Source organism: Canis lupus, chromosome 25, assembly GCF_003254725.2.
Source record: "Canis lupus dingo isolate Sandy chromosome 25, ASM325472v2, whole genome shotgun sequence".
Taxonomy (NCBI): Eukaryota; Metazoa; Chordata; class Mammalia; order Carnivora; family Canidae; genus Canis; species Canis lupus.
The window spans coordinates 18,978,296-19,004,189 of NC_064267.1; the positions used below are offsets into that span (position 1 = coordinate 18,978,296).

The 25,894-nt window shown below is 44.3% G+C and overlaps 1 protein-coding gene and 1 pseudogene across 1 annotated transcript; both read right to left on the reverse strand.

Moving 5' to 3' along the window:
• Nucleotides 1–5,795: 5,795 nt before the first annotated feature.
• PTPN18 (protein tyrosine phosphatase non-receptor type 18) lies at nt 5,796–21,463 on the reverse strand. The gene is given in 16 exon segments (XM_049100803.1): nt 5,796–5,991; nt 6,200–6,274; nt 6,700–6,911; nt 7,563–7,651; nt 7,916–8,002; nt 8,087–8,164; nt 8,248–8,314; nt 8,710–8,852; nt 9,049–9,111; nt 9,688–9,741; nt 9,743–9,757; nt 19,138–19,176; nt 19,279–19,374; nt 19,453–19,529; nt 19,721–20,045; nt 21,092–21,463. Coding segments are annotated over 16 exon segments (1,860 nt in total). The 3' UTR covers nt 5,796–5,923.
• LOC112670222 (U2 spliceosomal RNA) lies at nt 11,509–11,651 on the reverse strand (annotated as a pseudogene).
• Nucleotides 21,464–25,894: the final 4,431 nt, after the last annotated feature.

Here is a 25,894-nt window from a genome sequence, read left to right on the forward strand (position 1 = left end):
TGGGTCCCCAGGATCAGGCCCTGGGCTGAAGGCAGCACTAAACCACTAAGCCCCCTGGGCTGCCCAAAAGACAGATCTCTTGGAGAAGTCATCCTCCAAGGGAAAGGTGCAGGACTGTAGGTCTGCTTGAAATCTGTGGCATCCCATTGAAGTCACTTTTCAGGTGCACTTTGTATTTATGTTTGGACACTATTTAAACCTCTTAAAACTTCTGAAATTGATTTCAATGCTGGTATGGCTTTAACAAACACTTCTCTTTCTCACATTTTCTTAAGGATTTATGTCTCTGGACCAACTTATATATTGTAAGAGAAATGTGCCATAAAATCAATAAACAATTTTCTCTAGATAATTTATTCCTATTCCTATTTATTCCTATAACCTTATGTTTGAGGTAAATTGAACTATTATCAAACACTAACAGATGAACAATAATAGCTCCTTAGTGATCTCTTCTATAACCTTCACTGAGGCTGCAATTGACATTCTGAAAGCTTTCCAATAAGACCATTTTGCAGGGACACCTGGGTGGCTCAGTGGTTGAGCGTCTGCCTTTGGCCCAGGTCATGATCCCGGGGTTCTATTATCATTTAACAAATCATAATACAGGGCAGCCCGGGTGGCTCAGCGGTTTAGCACTGCCTTCAGCCCAGGATGTGATCCTGGAGACCTGGGATTGAGTCCCACATCGGGCTCCCTGCAGGGAGTCTGCTTCTCTCTCTGCCTATGTGTCTGCCTCTCTGTGTGTGTGTCTCTCAATAAATAAAATCTTTAAAAAGAAAAAGACCACTTTCTAGGTTTACAATTGAGTAATTCTGCTTACTGAGTTGAAATCCACAAACATTTACCAAGTATTGCTCTGTGTGGAGCCCTCCAAACACATAGGCAGTAAAGTCAAGACATATCCCTAACCCACAAGACCTATCCCTAACCCACAGAACTCCCTACAGCCCCAGGGTCACACCAGCCCAGGGACGAGTGTGACAAAGGATGACACCAGGTGTTCTGGGGAATGGAAAAGAGTAGTGCTGGTGGAAGATGTCTCACCAGCTCTCAGAGTTTGGCAGGGCAATGCTGGATGTGGATCCCCTGTGTACCATAGCAGTACTAGCAGGAACCTCAGTGTGCACATGAGTCACAGATGGTCACCTGAGCCTCTGGGGACACAGGACGAGCAACACTGAGCATGGAGGGTTTGAGGAGATGAAAGGAAGGCAGGGTGGCTGGAGCACAGCGCATGAAGCTGCAGGACAGAGCCCCCAGATGTTCAGTCCTTTGTCAAATTTCCTGTGCTTTTTTTCAAATGTAATTTATTTGTATATAAAGAAAAACATATTTATAGATGCTCATATAAAATATTTTCTTTTTATAATGTAAGTTAATATACTTTTAATTTTTTTTCAATCTTACAATGTGATTTGGAGATTTGTTCACACCAGTACACAGAGGTGGTCTCGTTCCCCTTTTTTACAGCTGCATAGTATTCCATCATTGCATTTGTTTAACCAAGACCCCATTGAGAACATTTCAAGTGTTTCCAGTCTTCTGCTACTATAGACAGTGCTACAGCGAATAACTCTGTGTAACATTTTGGAGTTCTATGAGTATCCGCATAAGATAAATGCCTAGAAATGAAATATCTGCCTCCAAGAGTATGTGTATTTTTAAATAGATGTTGTTAAAGTGCTTTCCATAGCGGTAGCATGCATTTAAACAGCCACTGGCTCTACAGGAGAACATTTCCTTGGTAACACTGTGTTATTAAACTTTTTGATCTTTGCTAACATAAATGAAATCAGTTATCTCAGTATAAAATTCTGATACTCAGTTTTTATTACAGGTGAGATAGGGCATCTTTGCACATTTTTATTTTGAGCTTTCGGCCTTTACTTATTCTTAGGAGCGTTTAATATCTCAGAAAATTAGCCTTTTGTTTGACCTCAGTTGTAATTTTTTTTCAAGTTTGCCATTAATTTTCTGACTGTGCTTATGGTGATTTTTGCAAGGTTGAAATATTTCTATGCATTAAAATTTATCTATATTTCTTTTGGGCTTCTGATGTCTTTCCATATTTAGCAAGGACTGTTGTAGTCCAAGAATATAAAGAAAATCTCCCATAATTTCTTCTAATGCTTCTGTGGTTTAATATTTTATATTCAAATCTCTGATACATTTAGGATTTGTCCTGCTGTAAGGTATGACATATGGTTTGAACTTCTTTTTCCTGACTACTTAATTATCTCAATAACATATGTTGAATAAATCATTTTTCTGACTGAAAATGCAACTGTTAACCAAGACTAGAACTATGGAAATTGTTTTATTCTGGAAATAATCCCTGAAAGAAAAAGAAATCTTCTTTTCTATGTGTGTTGTAAAAATCCAGATTCACTCTTGCTCTGAACAATCATTCATGTGGTGACCTTATGATAAAAGTAACTTTATTGTGTTCAATTTACAGCCTAGGAAACTAACTGAACCAGAGAGAAACTGAAAACTTGCTCCAGATCACACTACTAGTAAGTGACTGAGTCCAAGCTATTCAACACTATGATACAGGCCTAATTCGTTTAAAGAAGTATTAAATAATACTGTGTTCATTCATTGCAGTTATTCCTGGCTTCTGCAAAGTGGGGATAACCAACTTACTTCTGTGTGTGGGTTGCTCTGAAGATTAATCATTCAGTCCATGTGCATACCAAGGACCCAGTCAGGCTAGCTATTTATATTCATTTAATGATTTAGGGCTTCTTTCACTCAGAGCCATATATTTCTGTAACACTAAACACTAAGACAGAAATCTGGGTGTGAGTCTCAAACTAACAACTATCTTTTCTGAGTCTCCTCTGCATCTGCAAAATGGGCTCAGTGGTAAAACTTACTCACAGATATTGTTTTACAGACCGAATGAAATAAAATATGTAAAGAGCCCAGCCCAGCATTCTCCTGAATGCTCTGCCTTGCAATCCTATAGGTTTTTCTATGTTGCTGGGGCATCTTCCTGCTGATAATCACAAAGCATGGAAGTTCTCACTTTCAGCAGAACAACTCTTCAGTCTGAAATGGGCAGCTAAGGATTGCAAACAGTTTAGCCTCAGACCTAATTGTTAAAAAGATCTTCCCCAAATGGGTCTACTGCACCCCACCGTAATGGTTTCTGGTAGGAAATTGAGCTGAGTCGGTGCTAGCCTCTGGGCAGACCCCAGAGACCAATGTTTTAATTAACACTGGTTTCCCTCCTCTATGGAGGGAAATATGCTTCTTCCTTTTGCCATAGACTGCCTCTCCTCCAAGATACTACTGCTTTTCCCTTTCTAGTCTCTGGAGCCAAATGAACTTAATATTTTTGGCTATGAGATCAGTTTCCACTCTAAATGACACCTCAAATCTCCCGTTACCAGCAGCTTTGGGTCCTCCTTCCTGCCTCTTTCCACCAAATTCAGCTCCACCTCATCACTCCGGGTGATGCTGGCCTCCTGGTCCCCATTAAGCTGGAGAATCCCTAGGTTTCTCTGCAATTCCGGGTTTCTGCTGGTTGAACTGCTTCTTGTGCAGAGACCTTATAGCACTTGACAAGTTAAGTCCAATGCCAGCAAGCACTGTTGTGGCCAAGGAAGGCAAGTTTCACTTTCCTTTTACTAACACTCAAAGGGAAAATGACTTTTCTCAGAACCTGTATTGAGTGTAGGAGCCAAGATCTGATTATGGTCTAACATTTATCAAGCATAAGCTCCTGAACTAAATCTTTATATTCTCTCTTTCACTGAATTCTCACAGTAACTGAATGAGGGATGTGGGCCTGGCTGGGCAGGTGGCTGGTGAAGGCCTCAGTGGTCCATGCTCATCACAGACACAGGATCGCTCTCCAACAGCCTTGGGAGGGCACTTTGCTGGGGAGGGATGGGTGGGAATCCACCTGAATGAACTAGACATTGTCAGGAAAATCACATCAGGAGAGAGGCTCACAGAGCAGGATCAGGGTTTTGGAGCATCAAGTGTAAATTTAATCTCGTCTTTCTGTTCAGTTGGGGTTGTCTGGTTTGAAGATCTATCTTGATGGAGGATTGCTTGTTTTCTGGCTGGGTGGCCCATTTTTCTATCTGTCCAGTTGGAGATCTGTCTGGCTCATGCAGTGTCTGTCTAGCTGGGGATCTGCCTGGCTGCAGCTCTTTTGGCTGGAGGTCTGCATGTCTGTCTAGCTGGGGGTCTCTCTGAGGGTCTTATCAAGCTGGCATTCAGTCTGTCTGGAGTTTACTTTTCTAGCTATCTACTTGGAGATTTATCAGCCTATCTGGCTACAGACTGATCTGTCAGTCTGTTGTCAGTCCATCTATGAGGCTAGATGGCTGTTTTGCCAGCTGCAGAGCTGTCTGCCAAACTAGCAATCTGTGTGCATCTGCTGTCAGTTCAAGGGCTGGGGGTTTGTCTGGCTAAGGGTGTATGTGAATGGCTCAGACTTAGTCTAGTTGAGGGTCTTACTGTCTGACTAGGGTCTATCTGGTTGGGGATCTGTCTAAATGGAATCTGAGATGTTGGGGGTCCATTTCTCTCTCCAGATGAGGGTCCACCTGTTCATCTGGCTGTCCAGTTTGGGATATGGCTGGCCAGTTGGCTTGGGGTTTATTTATCTCTGCCTGAGCACAGTGCCTCACTGTCTGGCTGGAGCCATCTGTCATGTGCCTGACTAGGAGTTCATCTGCCAATGCGGCCCTATCCTCTCTGAGAGACTGGAGGTCGATCTGGCTAGCAGATATCTAACCTGTTTGAAGGATCTGATGTGCAATGTATGCCAAGTTGGTAGATGGTGGGTAATCTGTCAGGCTTAGGATATTTATCTCCCTGAGCGTTTGTCTACTTATCTGGCTTGTTGACTGCCTGGGGATCCACCTGGCAGTCTTCTCAGCAGGTGGTGCATCAATTTGTCTGCTAAAATGTGGGTTCTTTGGAATTGGTGAGTTGGTGGGGACTATCCAACCATCTAGAAGTTCACCTAGACGTCTATTGCTAAGTTGAGAGGCTGTCTGTACAATCAAGGGTCTGGCTGAGAGTCCATCTGGCTAGAGAGGAGTCTGACTAGGTTAGTCTGTCCACTCACTTGGGGGTATGTCTGTCTAGCTGAGAGGATGTCTGTGTGCCTGTTCAGCTAGGGATTTGTTTATGTCTGTCTGGGAGTCTGTCCACCTAGAGGTCCATCCGGCTGGTGTCTGGCTGGCTGCCTAGCCAGGAGAGGGGTGTTTTTTATGGTCTCTCTTGCTGGGGCTGGTCTGTCAGGCTGTTAGTTGATTTCTCTCTCTGACTGGAGGTCCATCCTTCCAGCTGTGGTCTGTCCCTCTGAAGATCTGGCTGTCTTAGGTATACGGCTATCTACTTGTCCCAGTTGGGGGCCCATCTGTCTGCATACCCATCTGGGGATCTTTTTACCTGTTTGAAATCAGTCTGCTGGGTTGTTATACCTGGCTTGGATCTGTCTGAATGGTGACGGCAGGGTGGGGAAGCATCCATCAGTCTTTTCAACGGCCCACCCCTTTCTGTATCCAGCTGAGTGTCTTAAGTGAGAGAGGTTCAATTATCGAGATGAACTAGTGCATTATGGACGATGGGGGCAATTTATAGAAGCCCATCTGTCCATCTTCTTCTTCACACTTGGGAGAACCTGCCTAGTCCCCTGGGGTTGGACCCATTCCTGATGTTTATTCTTGAATCTGTTCACTGCAGCCTTACCAGCCATTATCTTCCAACTACCTCCCCCAGCCTCAGGCTTTGAATGCTATAATCACTGGGGCAAAGCCCCTATATTTCCACCCTGAGAAACTTTTATTTTGATCCAGGACCAGCATTCCCATTCCCAGCACTTCACATAGCAGAACGCGGCCGTCAGCAGTGCAGGTGCTCGTGGCGGGCAACAGGCAGGCAGCTTGCGCACTCACACCTGGCTCCAGTCAGCAGGGGGGTCCCGGGGCCCTTTAGGCCTTCCAATGCGCAGGTTGAAGCCTGGAAGAAGGGTTTCATGGAGAAGCTGAGGTGTGGAGACATGTGGAAGGTCATCCTCAAGCCTCCAGGCCCTTGGGGGGGGGGGGGGGGGCTGAAGCCACAATCACAGGACTCGGAGAGTGTGGGCCCCGTGCCACCATCCCTACACCCCCAAATCCTGGGATTCAGTCGAAGCTGCGGAAGCCCAGCAACCCAGACTTTGACTTACCTAGCCCACCGGTCTGAGGGCCATCCACCACGTCCTCATAGGCATCAGGCCCGGCAGGGCTTTGGTCGGCAGGAACTGTGGGCAGAACAACCACCCCCGCCCCCACGGATCGACTCAGCCCCACTGAGTCGGCACACACTGGGGGCAGCGTCCTCCGCGCTGCCGGGGCCTGGGGGGGGGGGGGACGGGGCGGGGCGGCGGGTGTCGCCGGCGGGCTAGCCCTGGACCGGCTGGCGTCGCCAGGGACTCGCGGCCAGGTCTGGGCACTTCCCACCGTGGCAGTGGCCCTGATCGGCGTGCGGTGCGGCAACAGCCCCAGAGGCGTGGCCCGGCCGGGCAGCGCTGCGGGCCAGGGGTCCTCGGGGCCGCCAGGGCCTTCCCGACCCCAGCAAGACGCGTCTGGGGCAGGGGCGGGGCGGGGCGGGGCGGGGCGGGGGGAGGTGGGGGCAGGGGAGGTGGGTGCCCCCTCCCGCCTCGCGCCGCGACCCGCCGCGACTCACCGCCGCCGGGCAGCAGCCCCCGCGCGTCCTCCGCGTGCGCCGGCGGCCTCCGGGCGCGCGGCCTCACCTGGCTGTACAGCGGCGCCTCGTCCGCGCCCGCGCCCGCGCCCCGCGCCCCCGCCCCCGCCCCGGGGCCCGCCGGCGCCCCGCGCTTCTGCACCACCGCGTACGTGTCGGCCATGGCGAGGCCCGGGGGCCCCGGCTCCGAGATGCTCCCGCGGGCGCGGAGGGCGGGGAGGAAGTGAAACGCCTGGGCCGGAGGAGGGGGCGGGGAGCGCGGCTTCCTTTCCGCCCGCGCGGCGGCCCCACGGGCTGGGCTCAGGGCTCTGCGCTCCGGACCTGGGCTCTGCGCCTGCGGCGCCCGCCAGGTGGGTGGACCGGGCAGGCGGACAGCGGCGCAGGTGAACGGGGCGGGGCAGTGTATTGCGGGGTGGTCATTTCTGGGTCGACGTTTGAATCAAAGAATGAGGAAGTGGCATCTAAAGGGGAGGGAGGGAAAGGCTCGAAATGGTGAGCCGGTCTCAAGGACGAGGGGCTGAAATCTGCCGCAAAGGGAGATGGCCCCTGTGTCCCCAGCACCTGACACGAGGCCTGACAAGTGGGCAGCGTCAAGAAATATTTGCGAAATTAATGACCGGGGAAGCAAAGAAAGGGCTAACCAGGGGCTAGTCTCAGAAGCAGAGGCAGTGGGATCTCTGGGCTCAAAGTGCCCTATTGGGGCTGGTTCCCCGACTCAATTCAAAGAGCCAGTGATTATTTGGTAGACTAAACACGGAAGGGCTGCTGTTTCAAGGGCAAGGGAAGGGTTAGCCTCTGAGGCTGAGAAATTAGGAAGGGAAGAATGAGGAGACGGAGCTGGGTACCTGAGGACCTCGCCAACTGGGCGTGGTGTGGTGGTAAGGGCCAGGGAGGTCTGGAAGGACAGGGCGTCCTCGTAGACTGGGGCACAATGCTGGGGAAAGACAGGAGGGGAGGGGTATGAAGCTTGGAGGAAACTGGCCAGACCCCTGCTGAAGGTGACCATGGACTCTGGGGGGCAAGGGCAGGGGCAGGGGTGGGGCGGGGGTGGGTGGGAGGATTAAGCTTAAGAGGAATAGTCTCCCAGAAGGAGTCCATGGGCTAGATGCAATGATGGTGGCCAAAGACTTCTACTCTGGGTCCTGGTCTCTGAGGGTGTTGATGGTGGACAGGAAGACAGTAGGAAGTACCTTGGTACCTCCTTGAAATTCTGGTAAAGAGGGTTGGTATTTTGGAGTGCTGAGAACATCTGAGCCACTGTGTGGTATAGGAACCTGTACTGCTCCTGGTGGGGGAAGAGGAATCATCAAAAAGGGAAGACAAGAGGAGGAGGGATGTGACCTTGGATTGAGGAGACTGAGCCTCTCACCTCTGTCTGCACAGCTGCAGGCCGCTGGTTTCTCATCTCCAGGACCACGTTGAAGAGGCTAAAGTTAGGTGGGATCATCTGGAGCAGAGAGAGCACATGAGCAGGACCTGGTGGGCATTGGACCTGTTCTGCACATAACCACACACATGCCCTATTCGTACCTGGGTCAGGAGTAACTGTCTCACATAATCCACAGTGCACAGGACACCTGTTCACCCACAACCCACACTGACAAGCAAGAGTAAGTGTAAGCTTGGTCAGGACCTGTCCACAACCCCTTTTATATGGGGCATTTGAAGTTGGGAGTGAAGGCCATAATGAAGGATCCCCTGCAGCACCTTTTGATTCTCAGAATCCCCAGATTACAATTTAAAAGAAAAAACTTTTTAATTGCTTATATTTGTTGAGCATCAACTCTGTGCTTACTCTCCAGCAGGCAGTCTGTGCTCAATAAATGCTAAATTTCAGTTGATGCAGCATGAGCTAGTGTGGCTTCAGGTTTTTCAAAAGAGGCCCTCAAACTGTGATACTGACTTCAGGCCCTGCACTGACCTCCCTACTTCCCTCCCCCACTCCTAATCACCTCTGTCTCACCAGACCCCCATAAAACCCATTTCTTTAACCTGCAGTGGACACAGAGGGGGCTGGGGCCAGATCCCTGGAGGTGATAGGCTTCCTCCACCATGGTGAGCACATGTTCAGGATTGCTAGGGACTCCTCTGTCTGGCCAGGACATATATTGCAACTGATACACAGAAGGGCAATTCTGAAACATGGGAAAAGAGAGGCAGATTAAAAAAAGCATGTATGGAGCATCTACTACATGTCAGACATCGTCCGTTTAAATCCAACAGGTAGTAACGGAGGAGATAGGTATTATTGCTAATGCCCATTTTACAAATGAGAAAACAAACAGGAAACAGCTCTGCCCTTATGGGAGCCTCCGCCTCCCCTTTCAGTACCTTCTGAAAAGTGACCTGGAGGGTCCTGAGCACGATGTCTGTATTCAGCCGTGTCTCCCTTGTCTGAGGATGTGGGGCAGGTGGGAAGAGAGAGGAGAACAAAGGTGCCAAAAGACATTTACAGCAAACAAAGCATTTCTGATTAAAAATCAAAGTTAAACAACATATTTTAAAAAATGCATTTGGCTCAAATCTCTTCCATGGCTTTCCTGAAGGAAACATTTGATAGAGGGGAGAAAGAATTGTGATTTAAAACTCCAACAAGCTCATTTATGGTGGGAAAAAAAAAGATTTCCTTTGTTGTACAGCAAGAGTTTTATTGTACTTATTATGTACCAACTATACATGACTTGAAGTGAGAGATTTTCTGGAGTTCTGAAATGGTAAAGGAAATAAGGATTTTAAGGACCTAATCAGGCATTTATATAACAGAGATAACCATGATCATAGTCAGAATGCAAAAGCAATGTATATATGGAGTTCTGACTATTTGCATGCTAATACCAGAGAGTGCCCTGCAGTGTGAGAGGGCTGTGGAAAAACTATTCATCCTTTCAGGCCCAATCCAAAAGCTTCCCTGAGAATCTTCTGTGAAACCGCCCTTCATAAAACACCATTCCCACCTCTGCCCCAGCTCACCAGGATGATGCAAAAAAGCCCAATCTGTAGTGGTTCCCGTTCTTGGGCCCAGAAAATGCTCACACTTTTTCTGCAAAAGCCAAGGGAGAAAGGGCAGGGAGTGAAGAGCAGTAGTCTGCTTTATAGAGTTCCAGATCTATACACCTACACCCTCACAGGACACCTCAGGCATTGCTGGTGGAAGCACATCTAGCTGCAGCTTTAATGCATGCCAGCTGGCAGCGCCCTGTCAGATCAAACACACAGACACAGTGGAGACTTGAGCTTCTGACTATGTAGGAGGAAGACAGGTCAGAATACTCTCATATCGTAAACAACTAAAAAGCTGGACAGAACATACGTGCCACTATTTTCAGACATTGGGAAACAGGCATTGCAGGATTGTTATTACTGAACAAAGAGAAACACATAGGTTAAATCTTATGACTGCCCCAGGTTACTGCCTAGAGGCAGTCACCAGGCTGCAGGACATGGAGAGTCCAATGATCCCACTGAATTGAGGAGCCAGAGATCATGGCTCAGGAAGGCCAAAGCATCTAGAATTGGAAGGGCAGAGTCCTGGAAAGAACAGAGGCATGCAAACAAAAGTTTAAAAAGTCCAGAGATCTGCATATGGTCCCCTTGAGTATTATTAGCTAAATAATAATCTGAGCATCATGAAACTCCATGAAGCCAGGCAAGAATAACTTCCCATGAAAGAATAACTAAGGACCTAAGATGAACATTTCCTGTAATGTTCAGAATAGGACAGAAATAATTTATATTCTCTCCAGCCAGAGTGGAGAGACCTGATTGACTATAAGGGCATTCAACAGGGAACCAAGAAGGATCACATACATATTAGAAGTAGAGTGAAATTAGTTCTAGAGTAAAGGCCGCTCTAGACCTGCCCTACAAAACTTTAAAACAAACCTTAAAGTGATCAAACATCCAAAAGTAACTTAACGTCTTCCAGAAAAAGTCCAATGCTCTTTAAAGGAAGACGATAAAATCCAACAGTTACCTGCGTAAAATTAGAAATGTCCAACATTGGGATCCCTGGGTGGCGCAGCGGTTTAGCGCCTGCCTTTGGCCCAGGGCGCGATCCTGGAGACCTGGGATCGAATCCCATGTTGGGCTCCCGGTGCATGGAGCCTGCTTCTCCCTCTGCCTATGTCTCTGCCTCTCTCTCTCTCTCTCTCTCTGTGTGTGTGTGTGTGTGACTATCATAAATAAATAAAAATTAAAAACAAAAAAGAAATGTCCAGCATCCAATAAAATTACTAGACATACAAAGACACAAGAAAATATGATCCATAACCAGGAGAAAAATATGTGAACAGAAGATCCAATGGGGATGAAGAAAGAATTGGACAAAGACCTTTAAGCAATTAAAAAAATATTTTAAATATACTTGAAGATGAAAAGGAAAACACAAACATAATGAAAGTGAAACAAAAGATATATATATATATAAAATAAACCTAAATGAAGGTCTTTAGACCCCATTAGAGGGGAAAATAAAATACATGAAATAAAAAATTCACTGTAAAATAGCAGATTAGACACGGAAGATCAATAAACACAAAGATATGGCAATAGAAACTATTTAAAATGAAAAAAAGGGATGCGTCGATGGCTTAGTGGTTGAGCATCTGCCTTCAGCTCAGGTCGTGATCCCACGGTCCTGGGATGGAGTCCCGCATGGGGCTCCTTCCAGGGGCCAGCTTCTCCCTCTGCCTATGTCTCTGCCTCTCTCTTTGTGTCTTTTCATGAATAAATAAATAAAATATTTCTTAAAAAATGAAAAAAAGAGAAAAAAATTACTAGGGAAAAATGAACAAAGAGTCAATTACCTGTGGAAATATACCAAATGGTATGCATAATGTATGCATATCTGGAGTCCAGAAGAAGGAGAGGAGAGAGGAGAACAGAAACTACATTTGATACTACACTTGATCTTAGCCAAAAGGCTGAGAAGCGATGAGAAACTACATTTGAAAAAATAATCATTGGAAACTTTTCCAAATTTGATGAAACCACAAACCCACAAAGCCAAGAAAGTCAACCATAGACAGAATAAACATAAGGAAAGCCATATCAAGGCAGATCATGATCAAATTGCTGAGAGAGACAGAGAGAACTTAAAAGGATCACACACAAAAGGACATATTACATGTTAAGGAACAAAGACAAGAATGACAGAATTTTGTCAGAAACTGCAAGCCAGAGGTCAAAGGTGTGACATTCTAAAAATGCTGAAGTTACATTCTAAAAATGTTTCAGACAAACAAAAGCTGAGAGAATTTATCACAAACAAATAGGTACTGTGAGAAATATTAAAGTAAGTTGTTTGTACAAAAGGAACATAATATTAGAAATATGGATGAACAAAAAAGAATGAAGAGTATAGAAAAAGCAAATATGTGGCAAAATGTAAAGGATATTTCTCCATTTTTAATATTTTAAAAAAGGTAATCTAGTGAATTTTGCCAAACAAGGAAGAATTAATAGCAATTATTCACAAATTTTTTCCAAAAAAAACTGAAGGACCATTTTCCAATATATTGTATGAGGCCAGTATTAATCTGATACCAAAACCAGACATAAACATCACAAGAAAAGAATGATACTAACCAATCTCATTAATACAGTCACAAAAATCCTCAACAAAATACCAGCAAAGGGTTATACACCATGACAAAATTGGATTAATCCCAGGAATGAAAGATTGGTTCTCTATATAAAAAAATCAATATCATATACCATATTAATAGAAAATGAAATAAAAATACATGATCATTTGAATAGATACAGAAAATTTTCTTATAAAATCCAACACCCTTTCATGATAAAAGTATAAAAGAAACTAGGAAAAGAAGGAAACTCCTTAGCCTGATTAAAACAACAACACTAATACACACATCTACAAACAAAACAAAACAAAATCCACCACCAATCCTTAGATTTATGGTGAAAGACTGAATGTTTTGCCCCTAAAGTCAGGTTGCACTTGCCACTTCTGTTCAACTTTGTACTGAAAGATCTAGTCAGTGAAGATAGGAGAAAAGAAATGGAAGACAGGAGGGAGGGAGGGAGGGAGGGAGGGAGGGAGGAGGAGGAGGAAGGAAGGAAGGAAGGAAGGAAGGAAGGAAGGAAGGAAGGAAGGAAGGAAGATGGAAGGAAGAGTATTGAATTAGAAAAGAAGCAGCAAAATCATCTCAATTTGCAGACGACATCATATATGGAAAACCCTAAGTTTTCCCAACACCGACACCCACACTATTAAAGCTCATAAATGAGTTCAGCAAGGTTGCAGGATATAATATCAATACAGAAAAATCAACTGTATTTCTATATAGTGAAAACTATTTGACTTGCAATAAGGAAACTGAAAATGAAATTAAGAAAATTACTCCATTTACAATAGTATCAGAAAGTATAAACTACTTAGAAATAAATTTAACAAAAGTGCAAGATTTCTAAACTAAACACTATAAACATTGCTAAGAGAAATTAAAGAGGACTTAGATAAATGGAAAAATATCCATGTTCATGGAATGGAAGACAATACTGTTAAAATGGCAACAGCTCCCAAATTGATAGATTCAATGCATTCATTATCAAAATCCCAGACGGCTTTTTGAAGATATTGGCAAGCTGATCTTAACATTAATACATTAACATTAATGAATGTGTCATAGATACCTAAGACCACCCTCATATTTGATAATTACTAGCGGGATTCACAGGACTCCGCATAGAGTTATGCTCATGGTTATGATTTATTACAATGAAAAGATACAGAATAAAATCAGCAAAGGGAAAAGATGCACAGGGCAAAGTGAGGGAAACAAGGTTCCTACTTCCAAGAGTCTTCTCCCAGTGAAGTTGTATGCAGTGTGCTTAATTCCCCCAGCAATGATTTGTGGCAACATGTATGTATGTCCACAGGGAAGTTCATTAGGCAATCAGTCCCCAGGGTTTTCACTAGGGCACTCCATGTGGTATGCAGGCACCCTCTGATTAGCATGTATTGAAACTTCAGGCTCCCAGAAGGGAGAGCAGGTGTTCACATAAACCATACTGTTTATATAAACAGTTCCAGCATACGGAGCCACTTTTATTAGAAACCCAATTTCTAGGCAGGAACTGATCAGTAGGTCAGTAGGAAGGTCTTTTTAAATCATAAGCCTGCTATCTTACTCTCTTCTGCATAGCAAGTGACCCAGAAAAGTCAAAACGATCTTGAAGAAAAAAAAAAGAAATTTTGGGACCCAAAATTTGGGTCACTCAGCAGTTGGGTGGCTCAGCAGTTGAGCATCTGCCTTTGGCTCAGGGCGTGGTCCTGGAGTCCTGGGGTGGAGTCCCATATCGTGCTCCCTGAGAGGAGCCTGCTTCTCTCTCTACTTATGTCTCTGCCTCTCTCTCTGTGTCTCAAATAAATAAATAAATAAATAAATAAATAAATAAATAAAATTATTAAAAAAAAGAAAAACGAAGAGATTTAGAGGACTCACACTTCTTGATTTCAAAACTTACTATAAAGTTACAATAATAAAAAATGTATAGTACTGGTACGAAGACATACCAATCAATGGAATAGAATTGAGAGTCCATAAATAAACCCTTACATTTATAATAAATTGATTTTATACAAGAATAACAAGATTATTCTATGGGAAAAAGACAAATAACAAGTGTTGGTGAGGATGTGAAGAATTTGAATCCTCATACATTGCTGATTGGAATGTAAAATGATATAGCTGTGTAAAACAGTTTGACAGTTCCTCAAAATATTAAGAATAGAGTAACCACATGATGTAACAATTCCACTTCTAGGTATATACCCAAGAGAATTGAAAACATACTTCTACACAAAAACTTGCACACAAACGTTCATAGCAGCATTATTCATAATAGCCAAAAAGTGGAAACAGGTCACATTCTATAAACTGAATAAGTTTAAGAATAACTTAAGTGAATAAATAAAATGTAATAGATACATTCAATGGAATACTGTTCAGCAATGAAAAGGAGTTAAGTACTGACACATGCTATAATATGCGTGAATTTTAAAAACATGCTAACTGAAAGGATCCAGTCACAAACACTACATATCATATGATTCAGCTTATATGAAAACTCCAGAGTAGTCAAACCTATAGGGATGAAAAATAGAGTAGGGATTACCTACGGTGGAGAAATAGGGAGTAATGGCCAATAGATACGGGATTTCTTCGGGGGGTGATGAAAATGTTCTAAAATTTATTGCAGTGATGGTTACGTAACTCAGGAATATACAAAAAACAATTGAATTGCACACTTTCAATGGATAAATTTCATCTTGATAAAGGTGTTTTTAAAAAGAGATTGATTCAGTCCCAATAGTTTTTGCTTTTATGTCCTTTGCCTCAGGAGACATATCAAGAAGGATGTTGCTATGACCAATGCCAGAGAAATTACTGCCTGTACTCTCTTCTACAATTTTTATGGTTTTGGGTCTCACATTTAAGTCTTTAATCCATTATGAGTTTATTTTTGTGTATAGTGGAAGAAAGTAGTCCAGTTTCTTTCTTTCCTTTTCCTTTTCCTTTTCCTTTTCCTTTTCCTTTTCCTTTCCTTTCTTTTCTTTTCTCTTTCTTTCTTTCTTTCTCTTTCTTTCTTTCTTTCTTTCTTTCTTTCTTTCTTTCTTTCTTTCTTTCTTTCTTTCTTTCTTCTTTCTTTCTTCCTTCCTTCCTTCCTTCCTTCCTTCCTTCCTTCCTTCCTTCCTTCCTTCCTTCCCTCCTTCCTTCCTTCTTTTTCTTTCTTTCTTTTTTGCATGTAGATATCTAGTTTTCCCAGCACATGTATTGATAAGACTCTTTTTCCCATTCCATATTCTTGCCTCTTTTGTTGAAGATTAATAGATTAATTGACTATATACTCATGAGTTTATTTCTGGACTTTCTGTCCTATTCCATCGATTCATGTGTCTATTTTTATGGCAGTAGCATAGTGTTTTGATTACTACATCTTTGTAGTATAACTTAAAATCTGGAATTGTGATATCTCCAGCTTTATATTTCTTTTTCAAGATTGCTTTAGCTATTTGAGGCCTTTGTGGTTCCATACAAATTTTAGGATTGTTTGTTCTACTCCTCTGAAAAATGTTGTTGGTATTTTGATAGGGATTGCTCTAAATCTGTAGATTGCTTTGGATGGTATGGACATTTTAACAATATTTCTTCTTCCAATCCATGAGCATGGAATATCTTTCCATTTATTTGTGTCATCTTCAATTTTCTTTTATTCAGTGTTTTATAGTTTTCAGTCTAAAGGTTTTTCACTTCCTTGGTTAAGTTTATTCTGAGGTATTTTATTATTTTTGGTGCAACTGTAAATCGGATTGTTTTCTTAATTTCTTTTTCTGCTGCTTCATTATTAGTATATAGAAATACAATGGAATTCTGTATATTAATTTTGTATCCTGCGACCTTACTGAATTCATTTATCAGTTTTATCATTTTTTTGTGTGTGTAATCTTTAGGGTTTTCTATATATAGTATCGTGTCATGTGCAAATAGTGAAAGTTTTACTTCTTGCTTACCAATTTGGATGCCTTTTATTCCTTTTTTTATCATGCCATGGCAAAATAAAAAGCTTCTGTTTAATGAAGGAAAGAAACAAAACTAAAAAAACCCAACCTATTGAATGGGAAAAGTATTTGCAAATATATATCAGATAAAGGGTTAGTATACAAAATACATAAAGGACTGATTCAACCCTACAGCCAAAAACCAAATAATCCAATTAAAAAATGGACAGAAGACATCCAAATGGCCAAAAGACACAAGAAAGGATGCTCACTCAACATCACTCATCATCAGGGAAATTCAAACCAAAACTACAATGAGAGGGACACCTAAGTGGCTCAGTGGTTGAGCTCCTGCCTTCAGCTCAGGTTGTGATCCTGGGGTCTTGGGATTGTGTCCCACATTGGGCTATCCACAGGGAGTCTGCTTCTCCCTCTGCCTATGTCTCTGCCTCTCTCTCTGTGTCTCTCATGAATAAATAAATAAAATCTTTTTTAAAAAAGTAAAAGAATGGAAAAATATATCATGCACACTTTAGCACAATTTAAATGGCTATAGTAATATCAAAGTACACTTCAGAAAAGGAATATTAACAGAAATAGAAAGGAACCTTACATATTGGAAAAGGGATTGATTCATCAGGAAGACATAATCCTAACTGTGTATACACTCAATTACAAAGTTTTAAAATAGCTGAAGTAGAAACTGACAGAAGTGAAGAGACAAATAGATAATTTTAAAATTAGGGACTTAAACATTATTTTAGCAAATAATAGGGCAAGCAGCCCCCCCCCAATCATACAAACAATAAGATTTGAATAATATTTGTCCTAATTGGCAGTTATTGAACAGTTGGAGATCTCATCACTCCTCTCTTAGCAATTGATAAAATATTTAGAGAAAAGAAATTAGGAAAGATTTATAAAATATAGTAAAGATACAAAGCATATTAACGTGTCTTTTAAAAAAGACACAATACATTTGACTGAATTGATATTTATAGAACACTCCATTCAACAAAAGCAGAATACACATTCTTTTCAAGTGTACCCAGAGTATTTACCAAGATAGACTATATTCATAGCCATAAGACCAGTCCAGTATATTTAAAATGTTTTTTTTTAAGATTTATTTATTCATTCATGATAGACATAGAGAGAGAGTGTGAGGCGCAGAGACACAGGCAGAGGGAGAAGCAGGCTCCATGCCGGAAGCCCGATGCGGGACTTGATCCCAGGACTCCAGGATCGCGCCCTGGGCTAAAGGCAGGCGCCAAACCGCTGAGCCACCCAGGGATCCCCTATTTAAAAGGATTGAAATCATATAAAGTTGTTCTTTGACTACAATAGAATTAACTAAAAATTAATAACAGGAATACACATGAGAAAGTCCTCAAATATTTGGAAACTAAGTACAACCATGATCAAATACCATGAGTCAAAGAAGAAATCACAAGGGAAATTAGAAAATATTTTGAACTAAATGAAATATAAGATACAATGAATATATCAAGTTTGTGAGATATAGCTAAAATAGTGCTTAAAGAAAAATAAATAACATTAAATGCTTATATATGAAAAAAGAAAAATCTCAAATCAATTATCTAAATTGAAGAAACTAGAAAAGTAAGAGCAAATTAAACCTAAATAACCATTAGGAATGAAATGAAAAAGATGAAAAGTTATTAATGAAATAGGAAATGAAAAAAATAGAGAAAATGAATCAAACCTAAAGCTGGTTCTTTGAAGAAAACAACAACAATGACAACAACAACAACAACAATTGACAAATCTCTAACCCAAAGATGGCTGACATTTTCTATAAAGGGCCAGATAATACACATTTTATACTTTGCAAGCCATTCAATCCACCAAAATTGCAACTACTGAATTCTACCATTTTAGCATAAAAGCGGATATATACAATATACAAACATATGAGTGTGGCTGTATTCTAATACATTTTATTTACCAAAAAAGGCAGCAAGATAGATCCAGTACAACAGCTCATCTTTACTCTAGCCAGACTGATGTGGGAGAGATGGACAGACAAATCACAAATTACCAAAATCAGGAATAAAAAAGGGGCATCACTACAGATTGTACAGACTCCATGATCAGCCATTCATTTCTGGGCAGTACTTACCCCACCCCCCATCCCTGTCTATTGAATAGGCCAGAATGTAGAAATCATGTGCCTTTGATGTTGATATGCATTTACTGAGTAACTAGTGTATGCTAACAGACAAAACAAAGATCCCTGAACTCCTGGACTTATCTTCTAATCAAGAAGATAGAGAATAAACAATGTGTAGATTATAGTATATGCTAGAAGTGATAAGAATTGTGAAGAAAAAAGGAAAATAGGACAAGGGAAGGAGAGTTGAAGTGCTGGAAGTTTTAAATGGTGTAAAATCCAGGAAAGTCTCACGGAGGAAGTAGCATTTGAGGAAAGATCTTAAGGTGGTAGTAGAGCAAGCCAAGGAGAAGAATGTTCCAGGCAGAAGGAACAGCCAAGGCAGAGGCCCTGAGACTGAGCCATCCCTGTCACATCTGAGCAACAGCAAAGGCCAAAATGGCTAGAATGAAATGAATAAAGGAGAGAGAGAGGCAAACACAGAGATCAGAACTGTACCAGGGACAGCTTGGTATAGGGCCTTATGGTCTATGGTACAGACTTGTAGTGGGAAGACCAGCAGTAAAGGGGTTGTGAACACTGCAGGGATGAGCACCATGAATAAAAGGGGGGAAAAATCAACAAAAAATTAAAGACAGTAATAGAGGAGTCACTACAAGAATTGGTCCTTTTGGACCCGGGATTAGGGAGTTGCTAGCAAGATTTCTCTTGCCTCCTTCTTGCACAAGGAAATGTATTCTAGAGGGCTAAGAACACCTACCCGCCCATTCTCCATTTCTCGACATGCCATCAAGATTACCTACACAAGAAAGGGGAAAGAGGAGTGATTTGGGTTAGGGAATTGGTTAGGCCAAGGGAGGACTCCAAATGTTAGCTTCACTTTACCCTCCTCTGAGCTGACCTTGACCCCAAACTCCCAGACCAGGCGCCAGAAGTCTAGCATGCTGTGAGGCAGGGGTCCTTGTGTGGCAATGTAGGCCTGGCTTCCATCAGTGCCCTGGTAAAGGCTAAGTTCACCACCAAGATCTTGCTGTCACCCCCACCATATCCACCCCTCCCTGACTCCCAGCCTGACCCGAATGAAGTTGCCATTGATGTATTCGCCATGTCCCTCCTCCTGCAGCAGGGAGAGGATCACTTGTGTCTGATCATCTGCCAGCCGGAGAGGTGAGAAAAGTGCTTTGGGATGACAGGGGCACCAAGGTCCTGACAGCCTCCTGGATGAAAGCCAGCAGGATTATTGCACACCCTGCAGGTATCCCACCTGGGTGCATTCATGAGTTGCTCAGGAAGGAGGATGTGTGCAGAGCTGCACTGACTCTCTCTGGAAGTCCCCAACTTACACGGCAACACATCTTTGTAGCGGTTCTTCCTCACATTCCCTGGCAGATTGCCAACCTCAGTGGAGCATACACCCTCAGTCTTACACGCTGCTGAGCGGGCAAGGATGTCCTGGAGGAAGTCACCATGAGCCGAACCCAGGGGAAGGAGGAGAGAGGAGAGGGGAGCCAGGTCAGGGTTCTTGGGCTCAGAAGCACTTGTAGGGATACAAGGTACCTGGCCTGTGAGAAGTGAGTGCAGACCCTCCAGATAGCATGGTGCCTGTGTAATTGTAGTGATACAGTAGTAACAGCAACTCAGAGCACCTTCCCTATGCCAGGCTCTGTGCTAAGGACATTGGATCATTACAAAAGTCACCCTAAGGCTTGGGGGGGGGGGGGGACACGACTATGATTGATGTGCCCACGGTGTAGGTTAAGAAAACCTACATGGTTGAGTAACTTGCAGAAAGTTCCCCCTCCAGGAAGTGCAACAGTGAGGATTGCATTCAAACCTCTCAGCATCTACCCCTTAAACATTCAATCTGTGTTACATTGTATTGTAAACAATTGTAACATAATATATATTTAATAGAATAAACATGATTGGTATATGATACATATGACAATATGCAATGCATATAGATTATAATGTATAACGTTATTTTTGTAACAAAATATTACAGATACTTTGTTACTGTTCGATTATTATAATTCGTGAAGTGTATTTCCCATCAACAGCAGCTATTAAAAACCAAACGATAATAGATAATACCTACCAGTGTCTACGACGCTGCATTAGCACTTCCTTACGCATGGCTTGCATCATGGCATTGTAATGTTTAGAATATTTATAACTAGTGACATAGGCTCCTACAAAGTGAGCGCTCAAGAAGTACTAGGCGTTTTTTGTTGTTGTTGTTGTTTTACCCACACCAGTTCCTCACACCAGTTTAGTCTTTATCGCGTTTTACCCAAGGAGACACTGATGTCCGAGGACCCAGGTGAAGCACCCTAGCCCAGCATCCACACTACCATCCCTCGTCCCCACCCCCCACCCCCAACCCCGCGGCAGGGCTTCTTGGTTCTTTTTCCCCTGCCCCCTTCTTCCACATGACCGCAGAAGGGATCACCGGGGCGCCTGCGGCTCAAGCGCGGGCCCGCCTTCCTGTGCTGCGCCAGCTTCTCCAGCCCCACCCAGCAGCGGGACCTCTCCGGGAGCTGGAAGAGGGCACAGGGACCCAGGGGCGTGTGCGGCACCGCCAGGTGGGGGAGGGGAAGATGGGCGTTGAGACGAGGAGAAACCCCTGGATGGAGAGAGAGAGAGAGAGAGAGAGAGAGAGAGAGAGAGAGAGAGAGTCCACCGTGCGGCTCCTGGCTCCGCGGGCCGGCGACGTCCAGGCCAGCGGGAGCGCCCGGCGGGGTCGCGGGCTGCTGGAGCGCGGGGGGCCCTGACCGCAGGCCCCGCCTCCGACCTCGGGACCCCGGTGGCAGCGCGCAAAGCCGCCGGGGCGCTCGGGTCGGCCCGGACGTCCGCGGCTCCGCCTGGTACCGCCCACAGGCTCGGGGCCTGGCGGCCGCAGGGTCCACACTCTCCCACCGGCCGGGAGAACTGGGTCCAGCGCAAGTGCTTCCCTCTTTCGGGGCGCCGGGCATGTGGGTTGAGTCCGGACGATGCCCTGGATCATCCCCAGACCATCCCAGCAGGATCCGCTCCCGGAGCCCGCCTCCCCCGACGGGGCCCGCGCTGGGCAGGCGGCCGTGCATCCTCGCCTGGCCTCCCGGGTCCAGCGTCCTTGAGCGGTAGGCAGGGCTTCCGGCCAGAGTGGACGCGGCCGTCCGCCCCGAGGCCCCTGGGCTGGGGGCGCCCCTCGCGCTGGGAGGGGGGGCGCGGGAGGTCGCCGCCGGCGAAGCTGACACCCAGGCACTGCTGCTTGGGAGAAAGGCCGGCTGGACGCGCGATTTTCCTGTATTTCCTGAGGTTCCTTTTTCTGGGTCGTGCTAAGGGGAGCTGGGGGCACCAGGATCCTGTCTTAAGGTTTTCAACCCGCCTAAACCTGCCAGAAAACAGAATCGGGGCCATAGAAGTGGGTTCCAGGGGAAAGATGTTCTCGACGCTTTCAAAGAACTTCTATTTTCTGTCTCCACACCCTCGCCTTCAGAAAATGGGCGGGAAAAGGCCAGAGGACACCTGTGGACCAAGTTTCCTGGGGCGCTAAGGGCAGGCTGGAGAAGACTGAGGAGCGTAGGGGTCCCACTCTTCTGGGGGTGACACTGGAGGGGGTGACTGTGCAGTCCACTTTGAGACTGTATAGGTGTCCAAGATTAACCCACGGGGCGCAGTGTACCAAACCTAATTGAGGAGTCAACGGAGTCACTGGTTTTGTATTTAATTCATGAGGGGATTATCAGAGTGTTGTTTAAGATAGGGATGGGGAAAGCCTTTTCTTCAAAAAGGCTTTGGTCTTTGACTTTGCTGTTTCTGGTCTCTGTCCCAGCTGCTTAACTCCATGGCAGTGTGAAAGCAGCCATAGGCAACATGTAAAGAAATAAGTGTGACTACATTCCAATAAAACTATTTGTGGACGCTGAAATTTTAATTTCATGTAATTTTCATGTCACAAAACGTTCGTGTGCGTGCGTGCATGTGTGTGTGTGTGTGTGTGTGTGTGGCCTGATGCTGTGGTTTGCTGACCCAGGTTTAAGTAACAGAAGTCAAAGTGGATGATCAGTGGGGATGTTTCATTTATTGAGGGGTTAGGTGGAGTCACCATGGAATCAGTATTTATTAGTTTCATCTCTAAGGGCTCAGAGATGGTCAGAAGTGATCACTGAGGATAGATGTGTATAGTAAATTCATTGGAGGTCAGTGAGAGTTCTTTGGATGTTCATGGGCAACTGTCATCAGATATGAATGGCAGCCATTGGAGGTCAGTGAGGTACAAAGTAGCTGAAGAGCTATTGTGATTTGGGGTGATAGCAATTCAGGGTTTCTACTCAGGGCACAATAGCATAAGTCAGTGAAATCATTGAGATTTTGTGGGTGGTAATGGGTTTTTGGAGACTCAGGGAGGTGGGATACAGAAGTATCACGAAACTTTTGAGAAGATATGGATGTTCAGGGGAGGAATCCTGAGGACACTCTAGTCCTTGAGTACTCGTGGGTACTAATGGCAGTCATTAGGGACTAGTGGATACCAGAGTAAATGAAGAAGAGTTACTATGGGATTGTGAAACGGTCTGTGTAGACTCTGGTTAGTGGATGTCACTGGAGGTTAAAGGTCACTGGACACTCGTGGTACCTGGAGAGCAGATGCACCATTGAAGGGTCATTGGGCCACCCATATCATCTATGGGTGGTGACTGGGGGGCAGAAATGCTGACCCAGAAGTTGGGGTCTCGCCAGCTGGGGATCTTCTGACAAGTGACTGAGGGTCTGTTTATCCAGTGGGGGGATGTATCTATCTGTCCACCTGGCTTTTGGGGGGCATGTTTATCTTGCTGAGGGCCTAGCTTTCTCATAGGCTGGGGTCTCTCTTACTGTCAGAAGTATTACTGTCAAGCGGTGGTATGGCTGGCTAGTTGACTGTGTAGGTGGGGTGGGGTATCTCTCTGCTGGAGTAATGTCTGTCTATTCGAGTGGTGGAGTGGTCTACCTTGAGGGATTTTGTCTTTTGGTTGGCTAGGGTCACCTAATTGTCGGGCACCAGGGGGTGTCCATGTGTCTGATCACAGGTCTTTCTGGATGCCTGGATGGACATCTTCCCATTTGTTCAAGAATCTGTCCATTTGTTTGGCTGTCTGTCCCTCTGGAATCTATTTGTCTCTCTGGGATTTTGTCCATCGAGAAGTCTATCTAGCCAGGGGTCTGTGTGTTGGTCTGTTTGGGGATCTGGTTCAAAATCTTACAGCTTATGAACAGAGTGGCTGAGGCTGGAATGACTGTCTTTTCGGTTGCATGTTCACCCTAACTCCATGCCCCACTCTGATTGTTTAATCTGCCTGCCCTACTGACTATTCCTCTATGTCTCTCCAGATATCCAGATACTTCTGGCTAGCAATCTACTCCGCCCAGTAGGGTCCTGTGGGAGATGGGAAGTGCCTCTAGTAGCCCAGGCCTGTCCCACCTCTCCCTTCTCCCAGAGAATTGCATGCTGTGTTCTTACAGTGGGATTTGGTGCTAATGGCCCCTTTGTTCACCCTAGTGGCGGCAGTCCTGTGAAGTGGGAGCACACGGCACTGCCCCCGAAAGGTCCTAAGTACCCTGATGCCCACATTCCAGTCTGCCTGTTTGCCAGCTCAGAGCGTTCACTCAACAGAACCAAGTGGCCTGGATGCTGGAAGGTGCTTGGGTAAACTTTCTTAATCATGAGGAATTCAGGCTGAGCTGATGTAGCAAAGAGAAAAACTGCAACTTTACAATGGAAAAAACAGTAGATACCACCTTAATCCAGGGAGCTTGTTGGGAGATACTTTGAGGCTATTGATAGTACTATACCGTACAGTTCTTTTCTGGCTTCCTTTTTTATAGAACAAAAAAGGGCGGAAGATACTTGAAAAAATTCTCCCGCTGCTCCAGTTAAGACCCCACAGGCTGGGTGGGCCGACCTGTTGGTCCACCCACACCTGTGGTGTGGTGTAACATTGTTTCCAATAGGGGCAGCTCTGGCAGCTCCTGCAGCTAACTGCGTTTGGGAGGGCACTTTCCCCAGACTGGCCCCACTTCTTCCAGGGCAGATCCTAGGTATCTTCTTTGCTCTCGGTGAACTCCACATGCTATTAACATGTCTTTGGAGGGAATAAACTCAGCCTTGGGCTCTCTGTGCCAACAGCTCCAACTCCTACAAGCTCTAGGCATAGAAATGCTCTGACAGTGATGCTGGTAACATTCTGGGGCTTCTGGTCAGGTCACCCTACATCCTTGGCTTGCAGCTTTCCCCACCAACTTTAGCTCAGCACCACCCCCCTCCCCTCTTATTTGGAAAAGACCAACTAGCCACATTCTTTTAAACTTAGTCTGGCTGGAGTCCTGCCTAACTAAGGGTTCTTCTGTGGGTACTGAATGCAGAGCCCGTGGCATCACAACCAAAGTATGGATCTTCTCCATCAGCTGCTACTCTATAAAACCAGAGAGAAGTTAAGTGCACATCTATGCCTGGGTAAGTTTAACATCTCTGGAAGGATTCCTATAATGAGACCAAGAGCAAGGGCAGGAAGCATCTCATGCTGTTGCAGCTGCAGCTTGGTGTTCTAAAGTCCTAGCCGATGCACTGTGGCAAGGAGAAAAAGAGAAGGGTCTGTCAAAAATACTGTAACTGGCATATGGCATAATCAGCTAGAAAGTTCTAGAAAATCTTATGAAAAACCATAAAGGCTTATAAGAAAATTTAATAAGGTATCCAGCTGAAATATAATACCCACACATTGCACATATACATACACTAATCACTTTTCTATATACCAAGAAAAATAAATTTGAAACTGTAATGCAGAAAAGATCTCATATTAATTTCTTGAAAAATAGGCACCAAGTTCCAAACCCTTATTAAATTAATAGAGCTAAACAATGATATTAATATCTGCTACCATAAAAAAAAAAAGACACCCATATATTATCATCCTCCTGGTAAAAGAACAAACTCCACCAAATATTCTTACCAACAAAATTTAAATCTGTACCTGGTTGAGCCCTTAGATCTAAATATTAATTTTGAGGAAATAGAAGGGCACAGAAAAACGTCAAATGACACAAGAGGGACAAGATGAGAGACATCCAGACAGTGGAAACTCTGTAAGACAAACCAGTTTCCTAATTGAGTAAATTACAAGGAAAAAAATTTAAAGAGAGAGAATTCTATAGGTTAAAAGAGACTTAGGATGTATACACAAATGCTTATGGGAGTATTATTCTTAATAGCCCCAAAGTAGAAACAACTCAAGTTTCAGAAAGTGATAAATGGGTAAATAGAATGTGGCATATTCATACGATGGACAATTACCCAGCAGCAAAAAGAAATGAAGGACTGGTGCTTGCTATGACAGGGATAAGCTTCGAAAACACACCGTTGAGTGAAAGAAGGCAGTCACAGACACACCACAGATTGTATGATACCATGCATATGAAATGTCCAGAATAGGCAAGTCTATAGACCAAAAGTAGATTAGTGGTTGCAAGGGCCTGAGGATAGAGGGATGTTG